Genomic DNA, 26593 nt, shown 5'->3' on the forward strand with positions numbered 1-26593 from the left:
CTTGCTGTCCCTCTCTCCCAGCTCTCTGCCTGGCCCTGCAGTCATCAGCGCTTGCATTACAGGACAAGGCTGAGGACACTTCGAACAGTAGATTCCCTGCGATCTGCTTCTAGAAAGAATAGTGGACTTAAAACAAAAATAGCAAAGAGGCATATCAAGGACTCCTTTTAATTTACCAAGACTTGCCTTAAGAAGCCTGGAGATCCAAGAGGCATCCACAGCTCCCTTAAGCAGTGCTATGTCAGAGCGGGGGCATGGGAGGGAAGCAGGGAACTTGTATCCACAAAGCATATAACGTCAAGAACACTGTAAATCCTATCTCTCGGCTCACACAGATGGTTACATCGGGCAAGATGGATCTAAGATTGGCAAACACAGCTACTGCTCCTACCCAGCAAACCTTGGGCGGTACTAATAGCGAAAGCTCTCTTGCAAAGCCCTGCCCCATGACCGAGCATAAGTGTCAAGGGAAGGAGCAGCCTCAGCCTTGCACACAATGATCCTGGTCATGGTGACTGTTAATGACTAACAACCTGAGTTGCCAATCAGCTGATGTCACTTTCATCATCGTCATCATCTTCATCACATGGTTCTGGACTGCAAGATCTCTTCCATCACTAACCCAACAAGAGCACAAACCAACAGCAAATGTGGTAATTAAGGTGCACAAATTATGGTTGTAAGTGAAGATTATAATTAAATGTAGCATATAATTAAATGTATTCCTATAACCACTTTGACACTGCTACTGCACCAAGGCGCTCACAAGACACCTTCAAACTGTTCTGAAACTGTGACTTCCTCTGAAAAAAAAGGGTCATCATCAAAAATCAGCTTTCCTTCTAGTAATGCAAATCAAAAATTCTGGGTCAGATTCAAGACTAAACCCTGCTCCCACCTGAAACCACACAATTCCACATGGCACCTTGTTCCAGGCCTTCTTAGCTCTGTTCTTAATTAAAATACACTTTTCCTCATTCTTACGATGTTTCACACCTTCCTCTATCACTCAAGAAACACCACAGACATCAACCAGAAGAAGCAGCTCCAATATGTCTCGGGAAACACAGCTTCCCTGCGCCACTCTTTGCCCCAACATGCACATACACACACTTGTGCATCCACATGTTTCTTGACACACTGTCGAAGACTCCATCTGCCACTAGTTTCCAAGACACTGACACTGCTAATCAGTTTTCCTGGACATGTCCTTCAGCATGGAAATTTGATACTTTTCTCTGATTCTGAACCAAAAGACGTCGTGACATTAGAACTTCCCTTAAGACAAGTTCTATATTCAGCTGTGATATTTATACAGTGCTTTACAAATATGCCTAATACACAGTATGCTGGTAGGCCACGATAATGAAATAATTGTCAGAGAAACAAAATAGGATTCACTTTTGAAATTCCTAGACTTTTAGTCCATCTGGTTCAATTTTCTCCTTCACAAAGGTCAGAACCAGGATTTTCAGAAAAACTGGGCAGAGGCAAGAAACCTGACTCCACACTGCAATTCCACCGTTAACACCTAGCAAAGACTTATTTCAAGGCATACAATCCCTTTACCTTTTCTAGCCTCTTTTAGTATCTCCAGATACTTTTACTATCCATAAACTCCCAAACCAGCCCTGATTCTTGTCAAAGGACATTTGTCAAGGCCACAATGGGAGTCACCACCATCTGCAGGACCCTCTCGGCACTGGGGACTCAGCCAGCCTCCCAAGGCATACTCTAGCCTCAAGGGAACAGGGACAAGCTGAATATCTCCACACCTACAGGCCAGAGGACAGACACTCTCCTTTCACAGTCAGGCTATGCACACTCGGTTCTTACTGATGTTTTAGCTCCACTTAGTGGTCAGCAAGGCTCATTTAAAGCGTCGCCACCTTCCTCTTGCAACTACTGCTTTACTCAAGAGTTGTGGACAATAGTGATGTTCTCTAGTCTGATCAGTGTGAGCCTGGTTCGTGATCCACAGCTAAAACATCAACTAAAATGTCAAGTCTGAATTCCAGCAAACACTTACCTTGGTAGCAGCGGGGACCGGGGCTTTGGTTTTTCTTTCTCCTTTTCACGTTCCCGGTCCCTGTCCCGGTCTCGGTCCCTGTCCCGGTCCCTGTGCTGCCTGTCTTTTTCATCTCTCTTCACTCGTTCTCTCTCACGTTCCCACTCTTCTTTCCGCCGCTGGCGCTCCTTGTCACGCTCCCGTTCCCTTTCTCGTTCTCGCTCCCGCTGGCGCCGCTCTCGCTCACGTTCTCGCTCCCTCTCGCGTTCCCTTTCTCGTTGTCTGTTCTCTCTTTCCCTTTCCCGTTCTCGCTCTCTTTCCTTTAAAAAGAAAAGAGAAATCATCGTGACACTGCGGTAACATCTCCTAACAAAGGAGGCAGCAAGGTTTCAAAGTCTTGGACTGCAAGCAGTTACATACATCCTGCCATGTTAGAGCAAAGTATTGAGATAAATAATCTGGAGCTTGCTGGCCATCACTGTTTGCTGAGCAGAAAGTGGAAGGGAACAAACCACCACATCATAGTCATCACAGTTGTCGTTTTCAAAGGCAACAGTCAAAGATTAATTTGGCTTATTATGCTTATTAAATAAATGTATTGATGTTTACAAGTATTTACTCTCATTGCTAATCATGTTTATAATGAGCTAATTAACTTTACAAATAAGCACCATGAAAACAACTGATGGTGCATCATGCACAGCAGTAGCGAGGACAGGCTCCTGTTTGTGCACTGCTGCTGTAGAACAGTACAGTCTTACAGCAAAAGGAAAGCCACTTTTTAAAGGATGTGACAAATACCACTGAAAAGCTCCCCACTGAGCAGGATTTATTATTTTTGCCACTACTCTCGAGGCACAACAGTTTGCATGAGGGCAAAAGAAAGCAGAGGGAAACTGTTCATAGCCTTATCTTCATTGAGCTCTACACCTTATAGCAGTGCAACACCAACAAACTGCATCTGGGATGTTAGCAACTGGCTGGGCGCTTTCCTCATCTGACTCAACTAATACGCAACTCCACCAGCGGCAGACAGTCACGCTGGGGCCTCTGTCTGTACACAAAGCACGCCTGTCCAGATCTAATCCTTTCAGTCTGCCCCACTAATTAACAAGCAAACCGTTCCTCAGTCAGATTATTTCCTGGAAACTCCCTCCCTCTCCAACACTTCCAAGAATGGCTGCAGATGCAGCCGTAAGCGCTGCACAACTGCCTGGTATGCAGAGGAGCAGTCAGTGCACATGGAAAAGAACCATCTTCCCATCTCAGACATGCTTTTGCCTTCATCATGCTGAAACAGAATATCCTCCCATCCTTGCACCTACAGTGTGTTCTGTGTAATAATTAAGTCAAGATTTAACTATTTGTAAGATTAAGCATCTTGAACATACATGAAAAGCCCTGTTTCAACCACTGCACTGGAAACATGACAAGCACCAGAAGTACCTGGAAGAAAGTTGAAAGTAAAAGTGCAGAAAGGGGTTATTACCTTACTTACTCTGTAGTTACGGTATGGATCTGGGTCTGTATACTGAACCCTGAAATTCTCATACTGCCCACCACGCCAGAACCGTTCTATTTCATAGTCATAATAGGGATCTGTATAGGGATCAAGCCTACAATGAAAAACAGGGAAGGTTAGAAAGGGAAATATCACCTTGTCGCCATACAGAAACACTACTTATTCTAGGTCAGGTCTTAGTCACTCTGCACTGACAAGAAAAAACATGTTCAACGGCGTATGACCATACAAAGTGGTTTATTTTCTACATATCCCAAACAGACAGTCTTTTTTAAGTGAAGCTTATCAGAGAAAAGCACAAACCTTTCTTGATAAACACAAAAAAAGAACACTATGAACCAAATTCAGCCTTCAAATCAATGCGGTAAAAATGCAGAAACACCAATTGCTTTTTATAGTCACTTCAAATGTATGCAAATGTAACAGAACATGTTTTGCCTCATTGATTTAGAGCTGCATTTTCTGTCCATGCACACAGAGCTAATCTTAAGCACCCTCCCATCAGAAGTGGAATGGATGGTGATCTACGCCCCTGCCACCAGAGGTGATGGGTGCATACCAGTGCTGCCAGCACAGGACATGAGCTGTTGCTGAGCTTTCCACTGGGAGAAGCTAAGCTTGGGGGGCAGGCCAGCAACGCTCTGCCCCTACGCCTGGAATTACTCCATGCAATGAAGGTAACCGCATCTGCAGCTGATATTCTCCAGTGGAAAACAGGTGCTGGCCCCCCCCAGCATACAAGTGACCTGGCAAGCGTGTGGTGCACCCTGTGCAACTGCAAAACTGTAGTTACTTTTGGGGAGGAAAAGGATTTAAAACCAACCCTCCTTGAATCTGCAATGTTTCCTCCATTTGATGATTTCTATTAACATTATTTGCTGTTTTTAATTCACATACTCAACAATATCCAATCCCTGCCAGCCACCTGAAGTGAAAATATCAGATCCATTGTAAAGATGGGGAAGTGGGTACAGGAAAACAACAAACTTCCAGGGCCACAGAGGAGTCAGTGGCAGGACTAAGATTATAAAGCAAGTGCTCCCAAATTCCAGATTATCTGTAATGAGACCGACTTGTATGTAAGGGGAATAAAGGGCCCACTTTTGCATTTTAAAAAGTGCCATATAATCTAAAACAGGCTAAGATTTAAGTGCTGCCCTGCAAGTCAAGTGGCTACCTGTATTTCTTTCAGTGCTTTTAAATGGTTTAAGATTTCTCTTTTTGTCTGAAACAATACACCAAGGGAAAGAGTACCAGGAAATCTTGACTACAGATGCTTAATTCAGCAACAAACTCCTGATGCCAACCAGACAACAGTCTGGATTCAGTGACATCAGGTGTTCAAAGAGACACAAAAAATCTCAAGCTACAGCAAAAAAGGAAATGCTTTACTTTTTAATCCAGCCTCAAGTCCAAATCTCCCCATTCCCTTCCTATAACATTTGTGGACTTTTTATTCATTTCACTGCTGTGCATTTAGATAATGCAGTGCTTAAATCCTTAGGTGAATAATTGGTATTACAAAAAAATCAAATACATCCATTCAGTTAATAAATTGCCCACCACACCTGATGGGACAGCGGTCTGTGGCCTAGGAAGTTTTAAAAAGTGCAATGGAGAAAGGAAAGGGAGTATTTTCTTACAGTTGCAACAGTACTGGAATCAAAGACCTGCTTACCCATAGTTAATGTTTTCTTTGATGTCCACCTCCCTATAGTTTTTCAAAAAAGAAAAAGGGATTCATGAACTATTTAGACATCTTCATATGTCACAAGACAGTCCTGAAAGCATTTATTAACATCACAGCTGCACCACCAGTGGTTAGTTTGCTGCAAGGTGTCAATCTGTGCAATAAGTCTGTGTTTGTAAGCAAAATCACCATTTTCTAGAGTTTACAGCAGCAGCAGCTTCATAACTTTTGCCTTTACACACAATGAAGATATTTTAATGCCACAGTCTGGTTATACATCAAGGTGCTTGAATTTTCAGGAATTCCATTTGTTTGGCTTCTATTTAACACTGGCTAGATGCAATACATTTTTTCCTTGACTACATGAAAAACCAGAAAGTCCTGTACCTAACAACAATTCTTATGTGAGCGAGGCAGTGGCATAAAATGACGAGAACGCTGATGCTAGTTTTCATATACAATCATAAAATAAAGGTACTATATGGTCAACCCACAGAGCACTGGTGATAATATGACCCAAGGGCAAGTGAAAGCCTTCTCAGGGGAAGAGAAGACTAAGATACAGACCAATTTCGACACAGGAAAAAATTAATATGGGGCAACTGTTTTGTTACAGTCTGCAGAACTGAGTACATAGCTTCTTTTTTAAAGTGGGGAAAGAAATTGCATTCCAGAGGAAACCAAAGATTATTGAATAAAAACTTCACCTACTCCTTACTCGTTTTCAGAGGGTTTTTTTGCAATTCATTCACTCTAAAATATACAGAACCAAGTGTTGTAAACACTTTCTCAGTGAGCAAGTAGAAATAATCAATAATCTGTACATGTAGGAAGAACAGAGGATGTATGAGCAAGAGAGAAACAGAGATTCACCTGTACTCCTGCAGGATACAAGCTCCTCTCTCAAAAATTCTTTTTCCATTCCATTTCTTGGCTCGAGAACTACTACACAAGTTTCCCAGAGCTGACTGATTCATCCCTGCACCTTCTTCTGCCTGCTCTCAGTGATGACAGGAGTGTGTCTGAGATTGCCAACATTTTGTTTTACCTCCTTAAAAAATACCAATCACCTAAATGCTTAAGTTTAGGGTGTTTGTTTTGGCCCAGGCTGCGCCCTGGCAGCTAAGAGGTTTGCTTTCTGACCAGTGTGTTACCAAACTGTTTATCTGGGACCAGTCAAGATGTTTAAGACCAGCTGCTGTGCCAATGCCCTTGCAAACAAACACCCAGCTGATTGAGATACTACAACTGCTGCCCTGAAGCTCTTGCACATTGAGCATACTCCCAACTTTGCAGCCCCACCTTTAGCATTTTAAAACTCTCATGGGTTGGAATAAGAAAAGCAAGAGGAAAAAAAGTCGGAAGAATGCAGGTGTGAGATAAGCAATGGACAACTAAAGAGTGTCCTCAAGGGACCAGCAGGCCAACAACACTGAAGGCAGAAAGGTTTAAAGATGACTGTATAGGAAGGTAGTGTTGAACTCAAGTGAGCGGAAGCAGCTCAAGTTTCTAACCGGTGTACATACTGCTTAATGGAAGCCGTTTCCATTTTCTGAGGTGGGCATTCCTCCAGTTTGGAGGAACAAGTTAACTGAAGACTGCCATACTAGTAGCACTACATTTCCCACCCATCTATTCCATGTAGCAAAACCAAGACTGCATCTTACGCTGGATCTCTGACGTCTCTGGTGATGCGGTAATTCCAGTCGCGGAAAAACTCGTTTTCTTTGTCAAATTCACGCTCGTCTTCTCCAATAGTCACAGTGAATCTCTTCTCCTCAAAGTCAGGCTCCTGTTCTTTTCTCATAGTTGCCTTTTTTAATACCTGCCATAATGTAAAAACATTGTAAAGAGAGACCATTTCTGAGGCACAGAGCAATTGCAGTATTAAAACCCCCTCACTTGGGAGAAACCTGCCCTTCAACTAAAGCACCCTTCTTCTGCCCAAGTCTCATGAATGTGCAGGACACTGGACTTTTCCTGACATAGAAAGTGTAATTCACTATTCCATCAGTGCAGAACAGCAGCAGACAGGCGATAGAAGTTTCACACATGCTGACCCCATTTTCTGCAATGATCAGACACATGGATCCTATATGTGCTAGAGAAACAGGTACTGAAGGGAAATTGGATCAGCTTTAAAAGTTTTGCTTTTCAGAGGGCTTGACTTCAGGGCCACAAACTCCCTCTAGCTCATGTTAATATAAAAAAATCAAACCTGGATGTCAGCTCCTCTTGACTGTATAACAACTGTGATAACACAACAAGACACAGTTAATAGGTTAAAATGCAAAAGGAAGGCCCCTTAGAAAGAACAAGACACTACATGTTCCAAGAAGAGCTATTCTGGCATCCTGCTCCCAATAAAACAGGCCAGCAGATTTTGGAGACGGTCAGCACACTTTCCGAGGATGGCATTTACCTCTTTAGCATGCCGGAGTCCTCTCTCCCAGGCACTTTCTGTTGGAGGGTCTGGAGGGGGTGGAGGTAAGATTTCATCAACAACTGGCCCTCCCTGTTAGAAAGGTGAGAAGAGGAAGGAGACAGAAACTTGACATCAGTTTTAAGTAGCAAACTCATGCTTTGTAAACAGTTACCCCAGAGTACCGTCAGATACTCCAGAGATGTATCAGCAGGACATAAGCTGGGACACCCATGGAAAATTATTCCCCTCTACTAGCAACTTCAAGACCACCTTTTAAAAATCATACATCCAATTGATATATTCAATTTTGCTGAAGTACTACCTCAAAAAAAAAAATCTTCACTTCTCCTAGAGCAGGAGACAAAAGCTATGTGCAGAAGCCATAAATTCACAGAAAAGATGTCCATACCCAAGGGTTGGCTGGCATCAGTGGGTGGGGGCCGATAGGAGGAGCACCATTTGGGGAGAAGGGCTCAGGCTTGGAGATCAAGGAGTAGTTTCCTTTGTCATTCACGCCAGGGTGAATAAATCGACAGTTCATGCCCCAAGTACAGTGACCTGTGGAAATACAGTTCTGTTAGATCCCTGTATGCCTAGAGCAAGCATTTGTTCAGCCCCACAACCATTTAAAACCCATCAAGGAATAATGCTGTTTGAGACGTATGAGTTCCTCTCTTTAACTTTGTTGCCGTTTACCTGTTTTCATACACATGGAAAAACACCCACCATACCCCACCTTCCCAGAGAGGACAAACAGATTCATAGTCACAGATGGATGAAAGTACAAGACCCTTATTATGGAGAGAAGGGAGGGATGGATGCATACACACCATTAAGCAAATGCAGTAATAAGCCTGTGAGCTCTTCAAGTCTTATTAATGACAAAGACCTCAAGTTAGGAGCTCTACCTTTTACAGAAAACAATGAATATAAACTGACAGCAACAGAAGTATCACAGTGTGTTCTGGCGAGGCACAAAGTACATCAAAGCTTTTCTCTCCAACCGTCTCCACAGACTTGCCAGCACAAAGCAGGAAAGGAGACATCGCTACAGAGGGCAGCAGACAAATCTGAAGCTGCTCATTAGCGTCAGGTACCATCCCCAAAGAGATGGTAACACTCAGAGGTCTCTAACAGGATACAAAGCTAACTCCCAACTTAAATTTAGCTTGCCATAGAAACAAAACCCTTCTCTTTTTTTTCTTCTGGCACTCCACTCAACATCAGTCAACAGACATTTTGCAGATTTCCCAGCAGATACCTGCATCACAAAGTCATCACTAATTCTGTGCTAGCTCAGGCATTAGCACCTTGACCTTAGAGACAATGGAAGAGTTAATGATGCTGTGGCATCAGGAGGAATCCCTGATCTCGGCTGGCTGGGCAACATGTCAGAAATTCACACCGCACCTGGGTCCCGGGAAATGCTCCTCATCGGTCCCATATTAACCACAAGCTGGTGTTCACAGTCAGAGGTAACACTGGATGGATGCTTTTGTACTGTCAAATGTAATAAGAGCACAAATCCCTTTGCACAGCGGCTCATGGAGCAACGCATCCTTCCTCAATGCCTGAGCACTGGGTGTAGGGGCTGCCAGACACCTACACAAATACTATTCCTACTGAGGTGTCAAGGGCAGTGACTATCCTGACAAGTAGGGGCCCTGCTATATATGTCAAGGCGGCTACACAGCAAGCTACTTCACTGGAAGGCTTTGCAAGCTAGACATTCATGCCACTGGACAGATGCAGCCACCTGAGTGCTCCTCAGACAGAGCAAGGACAAAAAACCGAGTCTCTCCAAGGTCCCATGCGAGTCGTGCCTGATCTCCCTGGTGGCAATAAAACCTTTAAGGGGTGAGCAAGAGTGGATGTCAATGTTATCTGAACCCACGCCAAATCAAAGAAAAACAACTGCGGCAGGAGATCCTGCAGTCTGAACTTTGACTTTGGCAAATAGTTCCATGCTGCACAGAGGCGTACGTCACACTAAGGATTCAGGAACAAACACCTCTCTTTGCTGAGGGACTTCCCTGTTCCACCATCATCACCAACACGTTCGTGTCTCAGCACAGGCAGAAAATTCGATAGCGGAAGACATTCAGGAAGCCAAGTATGTGATATCTGATGGTCACGTCTCTGGAAACCCCCTAAGTAGTTCCCTACATTGCATACGCCACTGACGCAAGGAGTAAGAGACTCCACCCGGTTCTCCACCCTTCTTTTAATTTCAGATTTTCATAAATTGTTTCAAGGGTGATTGTAAATAAAACCAAGTAAATGAGCAAACATTAAGTGAAATGAAGCTGAAGCAAGTGGAAAAGAGCTATAATCAGTTTAAATAAGAAAACTTCTATAAAATCTACCCTCTACACTAAAAAAAAAAAATGCAGGATAGTCTAAGATAGCTATTGTGCAGCTGCACAAACTTTGGGGAATGTCCTATTAAGGAGAATTAAAAAAAAAAAATACAACTGGTTAGATTTAAAAGTTTCAAGTCTTAGGTCTCATTAGCAGTTAAGAAATACATTTTAACAATTTCCTACCCCCATTCCTTCCAATTGAGGCTGACAATCCCAATCATATTTCAGAAATGTGGTATCTGATAGAGCGTGGAGCTATCTTCCGGCTTGAGGAAAAAGCTTCTATTTACATGAGAATTATTTTTTATTCCAGCTGACTATTTCCTCAGCCCAGTGGAAGTACTGGCCACTGGCACATTTCACCCTGTCAGGTCCAACGTCACCCCTTGAGCGTGCCGTGTCGCTGGGGTTTCTGGGTTGCTTGTGAAAACAGCTATACGTGAGCTGCCAACACCTGACACCACTATGCAGGCAACGCAGGAACCTGGTCAACAGATGCATTTGCAGAGGCTGCAGCAGCTTGGTGGATGTCAACACGATGTCGCATCAACACTTCTTACCAGGAAACTGTATTTCTAGCCCTATTTTTGATTTTAGAATTTCATCAAATGTCTTTTAATAACTGGGGAAGCGAGATGGATATGGGATTGCAAGAAATAACTACGTTTTGTATGCAAGTATTTGCAATTTTTGTTTTCCACAAAATAACCTCTAAGCAATAGTTGTTAAATCAGCCCAAGCAGTTTTATTCCATGCTGTTTTAAAAACACTAGCAAGTTTTCCTTTATTTGCTTCTACTGGGCTCACCATACTTAGTACAAAGCAATTTTTGCATACTGGCTCTATGTAAACTCAGCATCTGGCCACCAAGGAACAGAAAGGTGATACTGAGGACGCCTGAGGCACAGTTTATCATGTAGACAGCAGCTTAACGGGTACAAAACCAAACAAGAAAAATTACAGCATCTTCGGTTTTCTTCCATCATTACAGTGTGTCATTACCTTTCATGAAAAATCGGCAGGTGGGACGTGGCCTCACTTTTCTGTCACTGGGGTCTTTAACTTCTCCTTCTTCCAAGTCATCATCCTGGAACAGACAGACAAGCTGACATTTCACGTGGTGCATTTTCTGCAGCGACTTGACATTTCACAATATGGTCAAATATCAGTCACTGAAAACACACCCTGGAGCAAAACACAAGAGAAAAGCAATATAAAGTTACAATAAATACCCTGTAGCATCTTTGCAACATGCTGCTACAAACAGGAAGCTGCATCAACTTCAGTGTTTCAAAGGCGACTGCAAAACCCTTCAGGTGTTACAGACATCTTGGTGCCAACACCACAGAGCAAGGTTTCAAGCTGCATCATTTTACCCAATATATGCTCAAAGGCTCAAAATCGACAGTCCAGTGGATTAAGATCTTATACCTCAGCTGAACTAGGGTGGCTATGCACTTTTAGCTGGCAGTACATGCAAGGCAGTTCGAAGCAGCTTCACGCTCTTTTGAGGCAAATGAGCTCTATCACGTTACCTTTCCATCCCGCAGGCTAACAACACGCACACTGGCAGCTACCACAGCTCCGCTGGCATGGATAATACCACTCACTAGCCTTCAGAGCCTTTAAACTGGCCTGTCCCCCACTCAGCACTCATGTCATCTCTATTTAGCTCAAGCCAATTCCTTCTGTTCACTGATTTAAAATACATAGCGGTATTCCTGTGTTAATGCAATAACCCAACACAGACATCACACATCTATACATCAAGTTCTGAAGGACGACTGCTATTACAATAACTCATTACAAAATGCTTCCCGACAACGCTGAGCAACACTCTCTCACACAAGCTTTTCAGGAAAAAAGTCATACATATTTTTTCCAGTCCTCTCTGGCAACAACTTGACACCTTCCCTTCTACTCCTCAGCTCCACACAGGAGTTGTGAATCAGCTCAAACAAAACTCTACTTCATCTCCAGGCACAGCAGCCCCAGGAAGAAATTCTGGGAGATGGAGGTTGCTTCAAAGATTATGAACCACAGGGAATGAACGTGAAATAACAGTCATGAAACACCCCCAGAAGAAAGCTGTTGAAACTTTAAAGTACCAGCCTTTGCCTTTGTTCTCCAAGGAAAAAAAACAAACCCTTTCCCGGCTTCATTAGGCTGCACCTGAAAAGTCAAAAGGAGCTAAAAAGAGCTGGCAATGCAGAAGGCAAAGGCATACGTGAGCAGAGAGCTGTCAAAGGTATCTGACAAGGAAATCAGTTATTTATCCTAAAAGGCACTCTGGCCTTCCCTCGGTCTGCCTCCGTTTCACCACCACAGAAGTTTTCAGCATATGAAACGCATCTGAAGAGGGAGCATCTGGTGGAGGCCTTCCCTTTGCGTGGCAATCACAGCAACCCTGTGGCAGCGACAGCAGTTGTCTACATGGAAAAGATTAAGAAAGTTATGTACTTTGATCAGTTTAGCAGCTGGAAAGGAGGAAAAACCATCACTCAGCTGTAGACAAACAAAGGATGTACAGAGAGATGGGTTAACAGCCTCTTCTGCTGCATTCCTCTGAAGGCAATACAAGGAGAGCTCTCCTGAGCAAGAGCGGATTTTGAAGACTACACATATATTCAAACTAAAATTTGCATTAATATTCCCCCCCCCCCCAAGACAGAACTCTGAAAGCAGAATAAAATGGAGAGATTTAACAGTTTCCCCCAAAGCTGGGGATGGCATTCAATGACGTGTGAATGGTATAACCAGCTCAAGTCTGCTTCTTTCAAAAGAACTGTGTGAAGTCTTTGCAAATGCTGTACTTGAACAAAAGGGAAAGTATTTATTTCTGTGAGGTCTCCTTGGAATCAGGCAGCTGGGAATCCTGTTATGAGTTAATGTATGAAAACCAGAGTACAGATTCATCTTGTGCTTTGTAAGGAGAGTGCTCCCAAGAATGTCTTAGACTCTTAAGGAAAGCATTCATATTTTAATCAAGAAGCAGGCACAGAGTCAGGACTCTAGGAATTTTTTTCCCCCTGCCTGGACTCTCCCACAACACGCTGAAATTCCTTCTAACTGAATCAGAAATACACAAAACTTTTGGAAAATATGTGTTTAACAAAATCACCTGCCAGAATGGGCATGAAGAAGAAAAATAACATCACCTTTTTTTAAGCAACAGAAGTTGCCAAAGCACCATTAGAATAAAAAACCACTACAGTAAAAAACACACAATATACCACTCTTCAATAAAAAGGGAGGAGGGTCTCTCCAGCAAGGCTCTGCGAGCTTCCCGAGCATGTGGCCATGTCAGCTACATAGCAATGGGCGCTGGAAGGCAACACCACCTCCCAAGTCTGAACCCTCCCCTCCTTGGCTGAGAAGCCCCACCAGTGACCCCATCCACAGTCCATTGCTTCCTTGGCTAGTCACCAGGACATTCTCACAACACTGCCCCAACCTAGTCTAGCTGTGCAGGAGCACTTTTTGCCACGGACAGTGAGGAGCAGAGCCAGCCAGGTACTCTGGACTGGTGACTTCTCTTTGCAGTACTTTGCACACCCACTATTTGGATTCAAGTAAGGTGTCCACCAGACCAGGAACCCACAGGAGGGTTTCTACTCTACTGCTAGAATCGCTTTGTCCCGTTTTCTTCTGCCTGCAAGAGAGAAACTGGTATTAAGCTGTATTAAATACAACTGCTGTACTGGAGCACTTCCTACCTAAAGACAAACATGGATAGAGAGTGCTATTTGCCCTAATCACTAATGCAATTAAAACCAGTTTTCGTTTTTTCTAAATAGCTGCATTTGTTCCCAGCTGTGAAACAGTAGCTACTGGGACTGCACATCCCTGAACACATCACCCAAACGATGTGCAGGGGCTGCCTGGTTAGGCACTTTTCAGAAAGCCCAGCACCTTCTTTTCCTCTTCCATGCACCCAGATGCTGCTAGAGCCCAACAAACAGCTCAGGGCTTCCCGCACATGCCTGATGCCTCAAGCACATGGCAGCCACTCTACAGCAACAGCCTCTCAACCTACACTGATGAGACAGCCTAATCCATGGCTAAATAATTTACTGTCAGCATCATTCAAAAGTCCTCTGAGAGCTGAGGCAGAATACTTTCTTAAAGCACTGGAGCCCTTCCATATTCAGTGGGGAAAAAGCTTATTTGTGATGGCTCTTAATAATACTTGACACAAAGCTTTTCCACAGCACGTGGCACTAGACATCTTACCCACTGAGTTTAGGACTTGGTACATAGTATGGTCTTACCCCCAAAGAAAAAAGTGTGTTACTTGCACAGTGGGGACACAGCTAACATATTTACATCAAAGGAGGAGGAAGGCATGGCAGTCTAAGAGCCAAACAGTTCTGAAATATGAGGATAGGTCTCTCCCTGCAGGACTCTGCCCACCTTGGACCAGCTCCTACTTACATCAATTTCTCCATCATCAATTTCTCCATCATCTTCTTCTTTCTTCTTCTCCTTGAGTGGATCCTGGCCATCCTTTTCATCGTCACTTTTACTGCTGGATTTTTTCTCATCTTCATGGGCATCATCTCCTTTCTCCTCTTCCTCATCATCCTCACCAGCAGCTTTCTCACCATCCTCCTCTGCAGCAGCAGCACTTGGTTCCTCAGGAACTTCCTCATCATAGTCCAACTCGTGCTCATCTAGTTCGCGGGTGACAGAGGATGCTTCATCACCAAGGTCATTTGTCCGGTCTTCCTCCTCTCCTTTGCGAGGCGGAGGGCTCTTCAGCTCCCCACTCTGCTCGTTGTTGTCAGACTCCTGAGACTTGGTTTCGCTTAAGCGATCCTCTTCATCCGAGTGGTTCTCTTCTTCACCATGACTCAGTCCCCTGGCTGCATCCTCCTCTTCCTCTCCCAGGACGCTGCCTTGCCCACCCTCTCCATCAAGGTCCCGGTCTGAACCACTTTCCTTCAGGACTTCGTCATCGGAAAGGTGCTGGTCCTCTTCATCAGGAGAGCAGGGGTTTCGCTCAGGGCTGTCGGAAACGTCCATCAGTACCCAATAGTCTGCAGAGGGTAGAAAACAACACTTGTTATGGAGAAACAAGCTGGGAAATGAAGAAAGGCTCACCTTGCAGAATTTGTACTCTTCTATTTTACCTCCTAAAGATGAAAAGGCTGCTTGAATTCATGAACATGGCTTATCACAGTACCTTCAAAAAGAAAATATGGAGTTTAAACCGCACAAAGAACTGATTCCAATATTGTCCCAGACTAGATAAGAGTGTGCTACCCTTCACATACAACAATGGAGCTCGAGGTTGGAATTTCATCTACAAGCTCTAATAGGTGAGGCTGCACGAGCACTCCCACCAAATCACCATTAGAGATCCCAAGGTAGGCCTCAGCCCAGGCACAATCAGCAGTGGCATTTCTTCCGTAAACGAGCGAGCTTCAGAACATAGGGCCAGGTTTTCAGGTGTATTTTACAACTATAAGCACATGGCACCACAAATTGCATGGATTCCTGAAGAGGCACGGGAGCACAACTTACAGTGATTCTGGAAAAACAGCCTATATATTTACAGTACTTGTTACACTGCATCCAGAATAAATACGAAAGCAAGGACAGCATGCATTCCTGAAAACTCTTGGATTTTTAATCAGGTTTAATTTAGACAGTGCATCAATTGCCATCTAATCTCTACCCACTTTATACAGTAAAGATTCAAAATTCCTTCAAAGCAGCAGATCAACTTCATAACTGTCTGCATCATGTACTTTTGCTAAAAGCTCAGTATGAACATGTGCTTGGTATGAATAAGTTAAAAATTAGATGTTTGCTTAGAATAAGCATAATAAACACAACAGAAAGGGACAAGATGTAAATCAGGAAAAAACCCCGACACATACATCTATCTATTTTACTCCAGAAAACAAAACCCCTGGGAATTATAGAAGAACTGTCTGGCCATAGGAGCTGGTTGAGTTGTCTCTTACTAGGAAGATTACTGATTCACATCTAGACAAAAGCTCTTTGTGATTGAAAACTCTTACCCTTTGGCTGTGGTCTCTTGCTGCAGCACATCCTTAGCCCTATAAACAATGATGGCAACTCCTTCCTCAACCCCCTGTCCTGGTTTTGGCTGGCATAGAGTTAATCTTCTTCCTAGTACCTGGTATAGTGTTGTGTTTTGGATTTAGTATGAGAAGAATGTTGGTAACACACTGATGTTTTCAGCTGTTGCTAAGTAGTGTTTAGACTAAGTCAAGGATTTTTCAGCTTCTCATGCCCAGCCAGCAAGAAGGCTAGAGGGGCACAAGAAGCTGGGGGGGGACACAGCCAGGACAGCTGACCCAAACAGGCCAAAGGGGTATTCCATACCAGGTGACATCAGGCCCAGTATATAAACTGGGGGGAGTTGGCCAGGGGTGGGGAGCAGATCACTGCTCGGGAACTAACTGGGCATCGGTCAGCGAGTGGTGAGCAACTGCATTGTGCATCACTTGTTTTATATATTCCAATCCTTTTATTATTATTGTCATTTTATTATTAACATTATTATTTTCTTCCTTTTCTGTTCTATTAACTGTTCTTATCTCAACCCAAGAGTTTTACTTTTTTTCCCTGATTCTCCTCCCCATCCCACTGGGTGGGGGGGAAGTGAGTGGCTGTGTGGTGCTTACTTGCTAGCTGGGGTTAAACCACGACACCCCCTCAGAAATGACCGACAGTGCTGGGCTGCCTCAGAAAAGCCCAAGCTGAGAAAGGTGTCTCCGCAGGTTTTCCAGCACCAAGGCAGCCAACGCTCAGAGAGATAAAAGCACCCACTGCAGTTATCTGGTTGTACCAGTGGAACAGTTCAACAGAGGCATCGGCTCCTCTCAAGGTGGCACCTTACCAGGGGACTAAATTCACTGTTTCAGTATATGCCACCTCCTCCTCCAAACCCAAAAGTCTGTACAGGAACAAGCTTGTGCAGCCATCAGACAGAAATGAAAAGCTAAAGACAAACCCAAGGCTTACAGAAGCATATTTAGGGCTAAAGAAAAAGCCATGGCATTACAAATCAACAGGACTTCTTCATCTTAATATGTACCATGTTTTACTTCAGCTGCTCCTACCTACAACCTCCCTGCAAGCACATTTACTGCTGGTACAACAGAAAGACAGCATAAATTACCAGATTTTTACCTGCTATTTTTAAGACCTTTGGAGCAGAAATGCTACAAGAACAAGACTCTGGTAGCTCCTTCAAACGCATCCAGCAATCCTTCCTGAAATAAAAGTTATTAACACCAGGCAGCTCTGCACTACTTAACCTTTTCCTGACCTACTCCATCGCTTTTCTCTGCTACGGTCCTTCGACTGGTTCTGCATAGTAAAGGTTGTTATTTACCATCAAAGAGCAAGAACAGACAGGCAGAAGGCACACTAAGTCACAGACTGCCACATGCTGTAAACACAACAAAAGCAAATCCAAGCCTTCACAGCACCTGAAACCCCAAACATTTTGGCAATGACAGAATTGCCAATCTCAGTGCTGAAATACGGAAGAAGGGTAAGCACAGAGAACATGCTCTTCTGCGTATTACAAGCCCACGCCTGGAAATCGGGAAGGCATGACAACTTTGTTACCCGTGCTACTCATCTGCTTCTTCATAAACTTTCCAGGACCAGGGTTGTTGTATTTTTGTCTTGCACACAGACAGATGCACTGTCCTCACTGAGATAACATCTCTTGCCTTCACCCTAGTGAAGATATTATTAGCTGGTATTTGCAGCAAACTCTCAAGGCAAAAGTCACGCTCGAGAAAATGCTGCTTGTTATACTATGGGAGGTCTGCAGAGAAGGAGCTAAAAAAAAAAATAATAAAATTTAAAAACACTCCCAGAAGCCGTACAAGTCTATATGTTAGTACCTAACAAATAGGCTCTACTTCAAGTCTTCAAAGCCCTGCACAGGTATTGGCTAACTAATAAACGTGAGGATGATCCAAACATTTGACGGGGCCCCAAGCAGCAGAAGAGTCACATTTTGAGCTTCCTGCTGGCTACTCTTTGTTTCTCCACACATTTGAAGAAGCTGGCTCTTGCTCACAACCAAAGTTTTGATTTTACTGAAAAGTTAAAAGCCAAATTAAAAGACAGCAATTGCCTCCTGGTGAGAGCAGCTCTGGGCAGTTAAACAGGATGTAATCTGAAACAAATTATACTCTTACTAAATATATAAAGGTTGATGCTGAGTTCATAAATGCTTGCACAAATTGTTACTGGCTTTAAGAGCAAGTTTATGGCAGTGATTTTAATTGCCTAAGTGCCTGAGAAGTTACACTTCGCATGCACGTAGAACAACATAGCGTATTACATCTGAAAGGTCAGCCTTAAGAGGCCAGTAGAAATATAAAAGCTGTCAAGGGCAGACGTATTCAGGAAATTTGTTTTCCGATTTCTTGCAAATAAGCAGCACCAAAGAAAAAGCGTTAAAGTGAACTAGATGCCTTGCTGCATTCGACATCAAGATCTTCAGAGGGATGGGGGAAAACAAATACGAACGCGTTCTCACCACCAGCTAAGGTGATAAGTATAAAACATTCACCTCCACTGGCAGGTATTAAAGCTATTATAAAAATCCAGTGCATCCATCAGTTGCAATAATTTCCCGTTAATTTCCATCGGCAGAAATGATAAGAAACACAATAAGTGACCGCCCAATTGAAAAGGAGTCACAAAATCCAGGTAGCCCGTTTTTGGTGCGTATTTCCCTGGATACAAGTAACAGCAAGTTTCCCTTCAGCAACAGGCCTTACATCCTCCCCGGTGCCTCTCTCTGCGCAGGCAGTGATGCAATGCACACAAGGCATAGTTCCTCCACCACCTCTTATGCCGAATTATTTTGGTGAGAGCCACAGTTCAGCCAGTCTCCAAGGGCTGCTGCTCCGAGTTCACCAGTAGGCATAGAAAAGATACCCCAAACCCAATGAATCAGATTTTTGCTTCAATCTTATGTGCAACTGCATGCAAATGCCCCAAAGCAAACCCATGATATGCAAAGGGAAAATCAGAAGCAGGAAAAAAACCCAGGAAGATGGAAATGAAAAGAAAACTGTCAGACTAATGATGGAACAGGACTAGACAGCATTTTTGCTGCATGATGGCAAGACACTGTTCCAGCAGCCATCCAAAAGTTAGACTAGCCTCTCACTCACTGCCACAGCAACTCCTCCTGCAACAGGCAAGATCAAGATGAAAAAGTGTCCTCCAGCCATTCCTTAGCTCTGTGCAGCCCCAAGGCTTTGAACCCAGGAGGACAGCGAAGGAAGAAGGTGCAGCATTCCAACAAGCACCTTAGGGGCAACAGCAACGCCGCAGAAGTGTGATCTGAGATGGGAGAATGCCTCATCACTGAGCTAGTCGGTATTACTTGTAGTCACTCATTTGTAGAAACAAGAAATAACTGAAAGTTATGAAAAGCAAGAGTAGCATAGTAAGAATTTTGTGAAGTGATACAGTACTTGCTCTAGCCACTCAAACTTCCTTTCAAGCTCCAATGGATTTATTCTTTGCACGGTGGCAAGTTTAACTCCAGCTTAAAGTGCACGTCTCAAGCGCTGCCTCAGAATAATCTGCAAATCACGGTTTATCCCAAATCTCTGGAATCCTGCAAGGTTTTTCTGGGGGCATGGTCTGGGTTTTTTTGTTTATTTAGGATTTTTTTTGCTTTCCACTCTCCTTTAGTTACATATACAGATAAATGCCAGAAAAACCTAAGAAAAATGATGACATGGAAGTATTTCAGATTGAGCAACACTGACATAAGTGGTAGAGCAGAAATCACAGGTTTCATCCCTCATCATGAGCTTGGAATTTTTGTGCCTTAAAACCCAGTCAGTTTCTTACTGTCTTCAAAACCAGTTATAAAAGCAAAAAATTAACTTCTAACCTACAGATAAGATTGTTTGACTTGTAGCTTAGGATGATGGGGCAAGAGCCAGGTATATAATAATACTTCTCGCTTAGCAGTGTTTTATCTTCAGAGCTATCTTTCAAATTACAGGCAGTTCAGGCAAAGCCGCCTTTGGTCAAAGCTACACAACCCCTTCTATTACAAAACTGACTTAATTTGCTCAAAGTGTGTCAAATTTTCATTTTCTGCATGTCTGAAGCAGACTAGTTCAGAACAGGTCACTAAGTGTTTCAGACAAGGCTTACAAAACCCTCACTTTGCCAGGCTAAAGAAATTGGTACAGCCCTTCCATCGAGAGGCTTTGGAGCAAATGCAATTGTAGGGTGTACTTTCAGCCAAAAGTGCGTCTTTTACTGTCTCTAGAATCACTTGTGCATGCCTCATTGAGTGGAAAGCCCCTTAAAAGCAGCTCGCACGTTCTCAGTGAAGAAACTGAGGATTTGGCAGATAAAAGTTCCAGCCATCCCACCTGCAGTAAGTACACGCTATCCTCCCAGGTGCGAGCCAGATGGCACTTGCTGTCCCCACAGGTATCAGTCAGGTCAAGCAAGACTTTCCCTTCAGTTGTTCCTTCTGGATTCTCATGCCCCCAGCCAGTCCCTGTTGGCTTGCAACGTCCCTGCCAGTGCTGTGAGCCAGCAGTATCAGAGACAGTCTCCCAAAAGCACAAAGTGAAGAAATCCCCTAAATAAGAGGCCCAGGGCTTTACCATCTTGTTTTCAGTAGCAGTATCTTTGCATCATGCTCAGCAGCCCAAGCAAAACCCCACTGCACTCAGCTACAACTGAGAACACCTGGCAGTTTTTGCAAACCTAAGTTTGGCCATTTGGTCACCAGGTATCTGGAAAGGACAGAAAACACTCTTCAGAGACATGCCTAGCATCATCTAGGAGCAGGACGAAAAAGGCTAGAACAGCCTGGTGTCCTAAGGGACATCTAGCTGCAACGACCTGCAGCTTTCTTCAGCACAAACCTGCCTTCTCTCCCTGCAGCCCCTCACCTCTCTCCCTGTACACGCACAGGCTGCTGGAAAAGGCACAGACAGCACGCTCGTTCAGCACACAGCCCTGACTTGCCTCCAAGGCGGCCCGTTCGCACACTGAGTCAGGTCTGGCAGAAAAGAGCACCTTTTAGTTACACAATACATGTGCAACAGGAGGCAGCGCTGAAGTTTCATAGACTGAGCTCCAGAATTTTTCAGATTAGGGAATGAAGCGTTAACTACTCCTTAACTTTGTCAGTGTTTCATGGCTTGCATACCGTGGAACAGAGATGCGCCTTCTAAGCCAGGCATTCGTGTGGCCATCCTCACCTGTAAGGACTTGGATGCAACAATGAAGGGCCGCATCTTGTTCCCACTTAAGTCTCATAGCCTTACCGGAAAACATTTAAAATTACACACATTCCCTCCCCCACCCCTCTCACACAGGTAAAAAGGCACTGTACCTTAAGGAGGTGTTAGGGAAATTTAAATTCATCTGCTTCAGCAACATTATAATACATTTTTTTCCAAAGCTTAATGACAGCCAAGACTTTTTTTTAACTTAAAATACAGCATTGAGATTAAGAAGCCTTGACATAGCGCTAAACACAGTAAGAGAAAAGCACTTTGCTACTTAAGTTGCTTTTTAAAACTCAACTTCAATATCACCAGGTAATCCCAGGATACATTTTAAATAGTATTTTTAACCTCACAATTTTGTTAGGTGACTTGCCCAAGGCAAGAGGTAGATGAGTCAGAGCACTGGAATTCTTAGCAGCAGGTCTGTCTTCAAGATCAAGACCAACTTCTATTCTCTGTTAAATGAGCAGCATCAAAAGGTACAAAACTAGAAGGAAGAAATGCCAACCATGTTTTAGTCTGTGGTCACACGTGTACCTTGGACACTACTCTAAGGCAGTGCAGTGTTTCACTGACACGCAATCTGGATCCATGGCTCCTGACAGGGCCTATTGTTGGCAGGAGGCTCAAGTTCTGTTTTTTATTGCTCTACGCTGTGCTGTTTTCAATTAGAACTCATGAAAAGTTTGAGCAGCATCTTCAATTAAGCCAACAAAGTTAAGCTTTGTGCACAACTAACTGACTTGCTGCTGCAGGTAGGTCTTGGCAGCAGATGAACTGGAACTAGTATGGAAAGGATGGCGGCTTACTCTAACCTGCTGATAGGATAAAGCTGTGAGTTAAAATGGGATTTGAAACAGCCACCAAGGAAAAAAATACTCCTGGCAAGCATTATTTCCATTCATTAAATTCCTCCCTCCAAGGCTGAGCCTTTATAAGGTGCCACAAAAAGCTTTTTCCAAGTGAACAAGGAAGGCACCTTGGATATAGTATGGGAACCAACGGCTCAGATGGTTCCAGCACCTCCAGTAGCAGGAAGGCACAGAGTACCCTATAGAAAACTGGAGCTTGACAGAGCCATCAGCTTCCATCATGAAATCCTACAAATCATCAGTCGGATGGCAAGAACCAAGCACATACCCAACATCTGTACCCCCCCCAGCAGAGACCTCACAGCTCCTGGGGTGGTCACGGGACAGACGCAAAGGAAAGGAGCCAGGAATCTCTTTGCTTCGGGCAGAAATCTTTGTGACAGAAAGGAGAAAAAACACTTTCTAACAGCCAAACAGCTTGATGCAAAATCAAAATGTTGCCATTAATCAGACACATGAAAACCAGGGGTTAATGCAGAACAGAAAAGTTCTGGAGCACAGTCAAAGTCCAGCCACAAGGATGGGTGAAGAACGATGAGTGAGTTGAGAAGAATGAATGGGAAATAGTGCTGACAGGACAGGTAAGAAGAGAAACACAGCACAAAAAGGTTTAGGGAACAAAAAACTGGAAAACAGAAGCAAAACAGAAACGAAGGCCAGGAACGACAATGGGGAAAAAATATGGAAGAGTAGCAACAACACGAGGAAAAGGAAATAAAATGCCTCGTGATCCAGGAAAGGAGCATCACGCAAAAGAGGTGTAGAACAAAAGCAAATCACCCAGTCCTTTGCTTTGAATGAAACTATGGTCGTTAACATGGTTAATTAACCAAAACAGACACTTATCTGCCATCCTTAGAGAAGCACTGACTTTGAAGATGCATAGCAAACTTCAATTACCTAGCAGCTGTCAGGAAAGCTTTTAACACAGAAAATAGAGCTGCCTTTCGGTATTAATTAAAGAGAACTGCTTGGTGACAGCCATTTTCAGCGAGCTGATTTTTAAAGAAGAGCTCAGAGAGCCCCGATTCAGAATGTTAACCACTGCTTTCCGTCAGGCAGACTTTGGGACCGAAACCTGAAGAGAAGCAGTGCTGTAGGCAGCTGGAGTTTGTTTTCACAGTGTAACTGATTTTCCTATTGCTGGAGCACACACGGCTCTTCCTGCAGCTCTCTGCTGGCAAATGCTAATTTTGAATTACCAGCGCCTCGCTCCCAAGACAGAAACCAAGTACAATTGTTCCTGTATTCTGTAGGATTTGTGAATAATTACGCTCAAGAGTCTAACTTTGCTCAGAACACTGGATCAGAAGTCTTGCAAAGAGTTGCCTTGATTAGACTGCGATCCTTTTCCTTAACCTAGGTAAACCTTAGGAAGGCCAGGAGAAAGAATTCACACCTTGGAGGTGCTGCTCTTGCTACAGCCAAAGCAGCACCGTTAACAGTTATTTCAGAAGAGCTGAGCTACTGACAGCAGTACAAAAAAATATTATTAGCATGGATGCTGAAAGGACACCTCTGAGAAAAGACAACCCTGCTAAGAGGGCTCACGGAGGGAATTTAAACCACCTGCAGCAGCTACGTGTTGTAGCATTTGCAAAGACAACGGCAGCTCTGAGCAGCGTGTGCCTCATGGCTCCTGCTGCGCTGGGTAGACAACATAAACCAGCATTACACGGGTGCTGTACCCACCCACCCATCACAGAACGGACCCCCACGGGTGCTGTACCCACCCACCCGTCACAGAACGGACCCCCACGTGCGCTGTACCCACTTGCCCATAGCAGAACAGACCCCCACGTGCAGCTGGGGCCTCTGTGGGTTCCCAGCCCTTCTCCCTGCCCCAGCCCTCAGCTCCCCCTGTGCCTCCCCTTACCTCACAGGGCCTCCTGCCAGGCTGAGGTCCTTCTGCTGTGCCCCCCGGGCCAAGGCTACTGGACCTCTCCCTGTTCCCACCTGCCCGGGGAGGAAGGACAGTCAGACCTGCCTGCACCCCTGCGGTCCAACCACCCCCCGTGCTGCCTGCAGAAGGCAAGCTCCCCCCTCCCAGCACCCCCAGTTGAGACTACCCCCTTCCATAACACCCCCCCCAAAATTAAGGCTCCCCCTTTCCCTTCCCCAGCATCCTCTCATCTAGCTGGGGCTTCCCCCCCAATATCCCCCCCAAAATAAGGCTGCACCCCCAAATCCCCTCACCAAATGAAGCGGCCCTCCCCAAATCCCCCCACAAACTAAGGCCTCCCCCACCCCAAGTACTCCCCATCCCCATCCCGACACCCCCCGGGGGTGCCCTCCACAACTCCCCCCCACCTCCAAACCGGGGCTGCCACCCTCCCCTCGCCTCCAACCGGCGCTTCCCTCCCCAGATCCCCCTTCCCAACCTCCCCCCCCCGTTCCCAGCCAGAACGGCCTCTCCCTTCCCACCACCCCCACCGTGGGCTGCCCACCCCCCGTGGGGGGGGAGGGGGATGTACCCCCCTTTCCCTAGCATCCCCCACCGGGGCTGCCCCCCCAACCTGAGGCCGCTGCCCCCTTCCCGGTTCCGCCGCCGGAGCCGCTGCCTGGGCCCGCCTCCCCCCCCGCCCCGTTCCCGGCGCTAGGCCGCAGCCGGCGCCCGCCGAGAGCGGCCGTGGGGGCAGCAGCTCACCTGAAGGGGCGGGCCGCACCGGACCGGGCCGAGCCGGACCGGGGAGGCGGGTGGGACGGAGCGGGGAGGGGAGAGGGAAGACACGGAACGGCAGGAGGGAAGGGGAAGGGGAGGGGGGGTGCGGCGAAGCTGCGGCGCGGGACGGGACGGGGCCTCTACTCGCGGCGGCGCAGGGCGGCCATGGCGTGACGTCATCCAGGCGCGACGGGCCTCGCGCCTGGAAGGGGGGGGGGGAGAGAGGAGAGGGGACGGGACGGGAGGGGGGGGGGGAGAGAGGAGAGGGGACGGGACGGGAGGGGCGGGGCCAAAGGAAGGCGGACGCCCCGCCCCTTCCCGCGCGTGCGCCGCCGCCCCGGCCGCGCCTTAAAGGGGACGCGCGGGGCGGCGTGCACACGCGTGTGCGTGCACACGCGCGCGCGTGCGGATAGGCGTGCAAGCACGGCGAGCTGCGTGTACCTGAACGCGCGTGTGCCCGTGGAAGAAGGCGCACCTGGAGCGAGCGCAGCTGCGTGCCCGCGCGGGGGTAGAACGTGCGTGCACAAGGGGATAGGCGTGCACAGGCTGGTGCACGAACGCCTGCGCGCGTGGGGGCGCATACGTGCACGCGGAGGGGTACACGCGTGTACGCGTGACCCCGGGGACAGACACGCCTGCCCACCCGCGGAGCTACGCCTACGTGGGGGCACGCTCACGGAGCCGCATGCGTGAACGCGCGGCGAGCCGGGCCTGCGCGCAGCCCCGCGGAGGTGTGCACGCGTGCACGCGCTCACGTTAACACGTGCCTCCATGCATATGCGCGTGCTGAAATGTATGAAGACACACGGTTGTACACATAAATGTACGTACGTAGGCACACACAGAGGTGCAGGTACATGCAGATGTACTTCTGGATAGGGACACGCATGGAGACAGACACACGCACACGTAGAGCTACGCCTGCACGCATGGAGGAATATATATGTGCACACTCACACGTGCACGCGAACATGCCGGAGGCGATGGCTCGTGGCCGCGGGGTGCAGCCCCGTACCCCGCTTCCACATCCCCAACCCAGCCTGGATGGTGCCGCGGGCGCTGCCCCGGCTCTCCCCGATGCCAACGGGAGCAAACGCCAGCGGCCAGAGCGTGGTTGCGGGTCCCTGCCAGCCTGCTCAGCGCCCCGGCCCTCCTCATTAACCAGAGCACTAATGAGCTCCCCTTGTCAGTGCTCCCAGCTGCCAAGCTGCCTGGACTTCTCCCTCCCCGTGGGGTTTTGTGCCCACGCTGGGTGCGTGCCCGCAGGGCTTTAGCCATGCCTACTCTCCTGGTCTTCCACCCGGTCTACCCCAGGGCTGCCGGTTTTCTAGGATCCCGATGCCCGCAGCCCAGGATGCGGCCCCAAAGCCCAGGGCTGCTCAGCACCCTGTGTGGCCCGGCTGCCTTTGCCCAAGCCCCAAGGTTGCGGGTCACCGGCCCCCCCCAGGTGCCCCATGGCAGCCCCTTCTGCTGCAGCTCGCCTGGGAGCCACGGCCGCTCCTTCCCCTCCGGCCGGCCGGGCTCCAACCGCGCTTTGGCAAGCCCAGGGCACCCAACGCCGTACCCCTTGCCCTGACTGTCGCAACAGCCCCGCGGGCCCATCGCCCTTCCCAGCTCCCCCCCTCGCCCTTCCCAGCTCCCCAACCCAGGGCCAAATTCAGCCCCGGGAGGTGCAGGGGAGATGTCCCAGAGATGCAAAGTGCCCAGGAGGGAGCTTACTGGGGGGCACGGGGAGTGGGCTTACTGGGGGGCACGGGGAGTGGGCTTAC

The 26593-nt window shown here is 46.5% G+C and overlaps 1 protein-coding gene across 7 annotated transcripts in view; it reads right to left on the minus strand.

Annotated features, from left to right (window-relative positions):
• Positions 1–24870, minus strand: part of ZC3H18 (zinc finger CCCH-type containing 18) — a 51086-nt gene extending 26216 nt beyond the window's left edge. For 3 of the 7 annotated variants that reach the window (XM_075039856.1, XM_075039852.1, XM_075039851.1), the window contains exons 1-10: positions 24810–24870; positions 24039–24118; positions 14443–15047; positions 11011–11095; positions 8055–8203; positions 7643–7735; positions 6888–7045; positions 5209–5241; positions 3498–3624; positions 2030–2328 (exon numbers count right to left, since the gene is read on the minus strand). In XM_075039856.1, the coding sequence (XP_074895957.1) occupies positions 2030–2328; positions 3498–3624; positions 5209–5241; positions 6888–7045; positions 7643–7735; positions 8055–8203; positions 11011–11095; positions 14443–15033 (1535 nt within the window). In that variant the 5' untranslated portion in view covers positions 15034–15047; positions 24039–24118; positions 24810–24870. The remainder of the gene's footprint in view (positions 1–2029; positions 2329–3497; positions 3625–5208; positions 5242–6887; positions 7046–7642; positions 7736–8054; positions 8204–11010; positions 11096–14442; positions 15048–24038; positions 24119–24809) is intronic. The other 4 variants (XM_075039854.1, XM_075039853.1, XM_075039857.1 and 1 more) reach the window with 3 other exon arrangements.
• Between the last annotated feature and the right edge of the window lie 1723 nt (positions 24871–26593).

Source organism: Buteo buteo, chromosome 11 (assembly GCF_964188355.1).
Source record: "Buteo buteo chromosome 11, bButBut1.hap1.1, whole genome shotgun sequence".
Taxonomy (NCBI): Eukaryota; Metazoa; Chordata; class Aves; order Accipitriformes; family Accipitridae; genus Buteo; species Buteo buteo.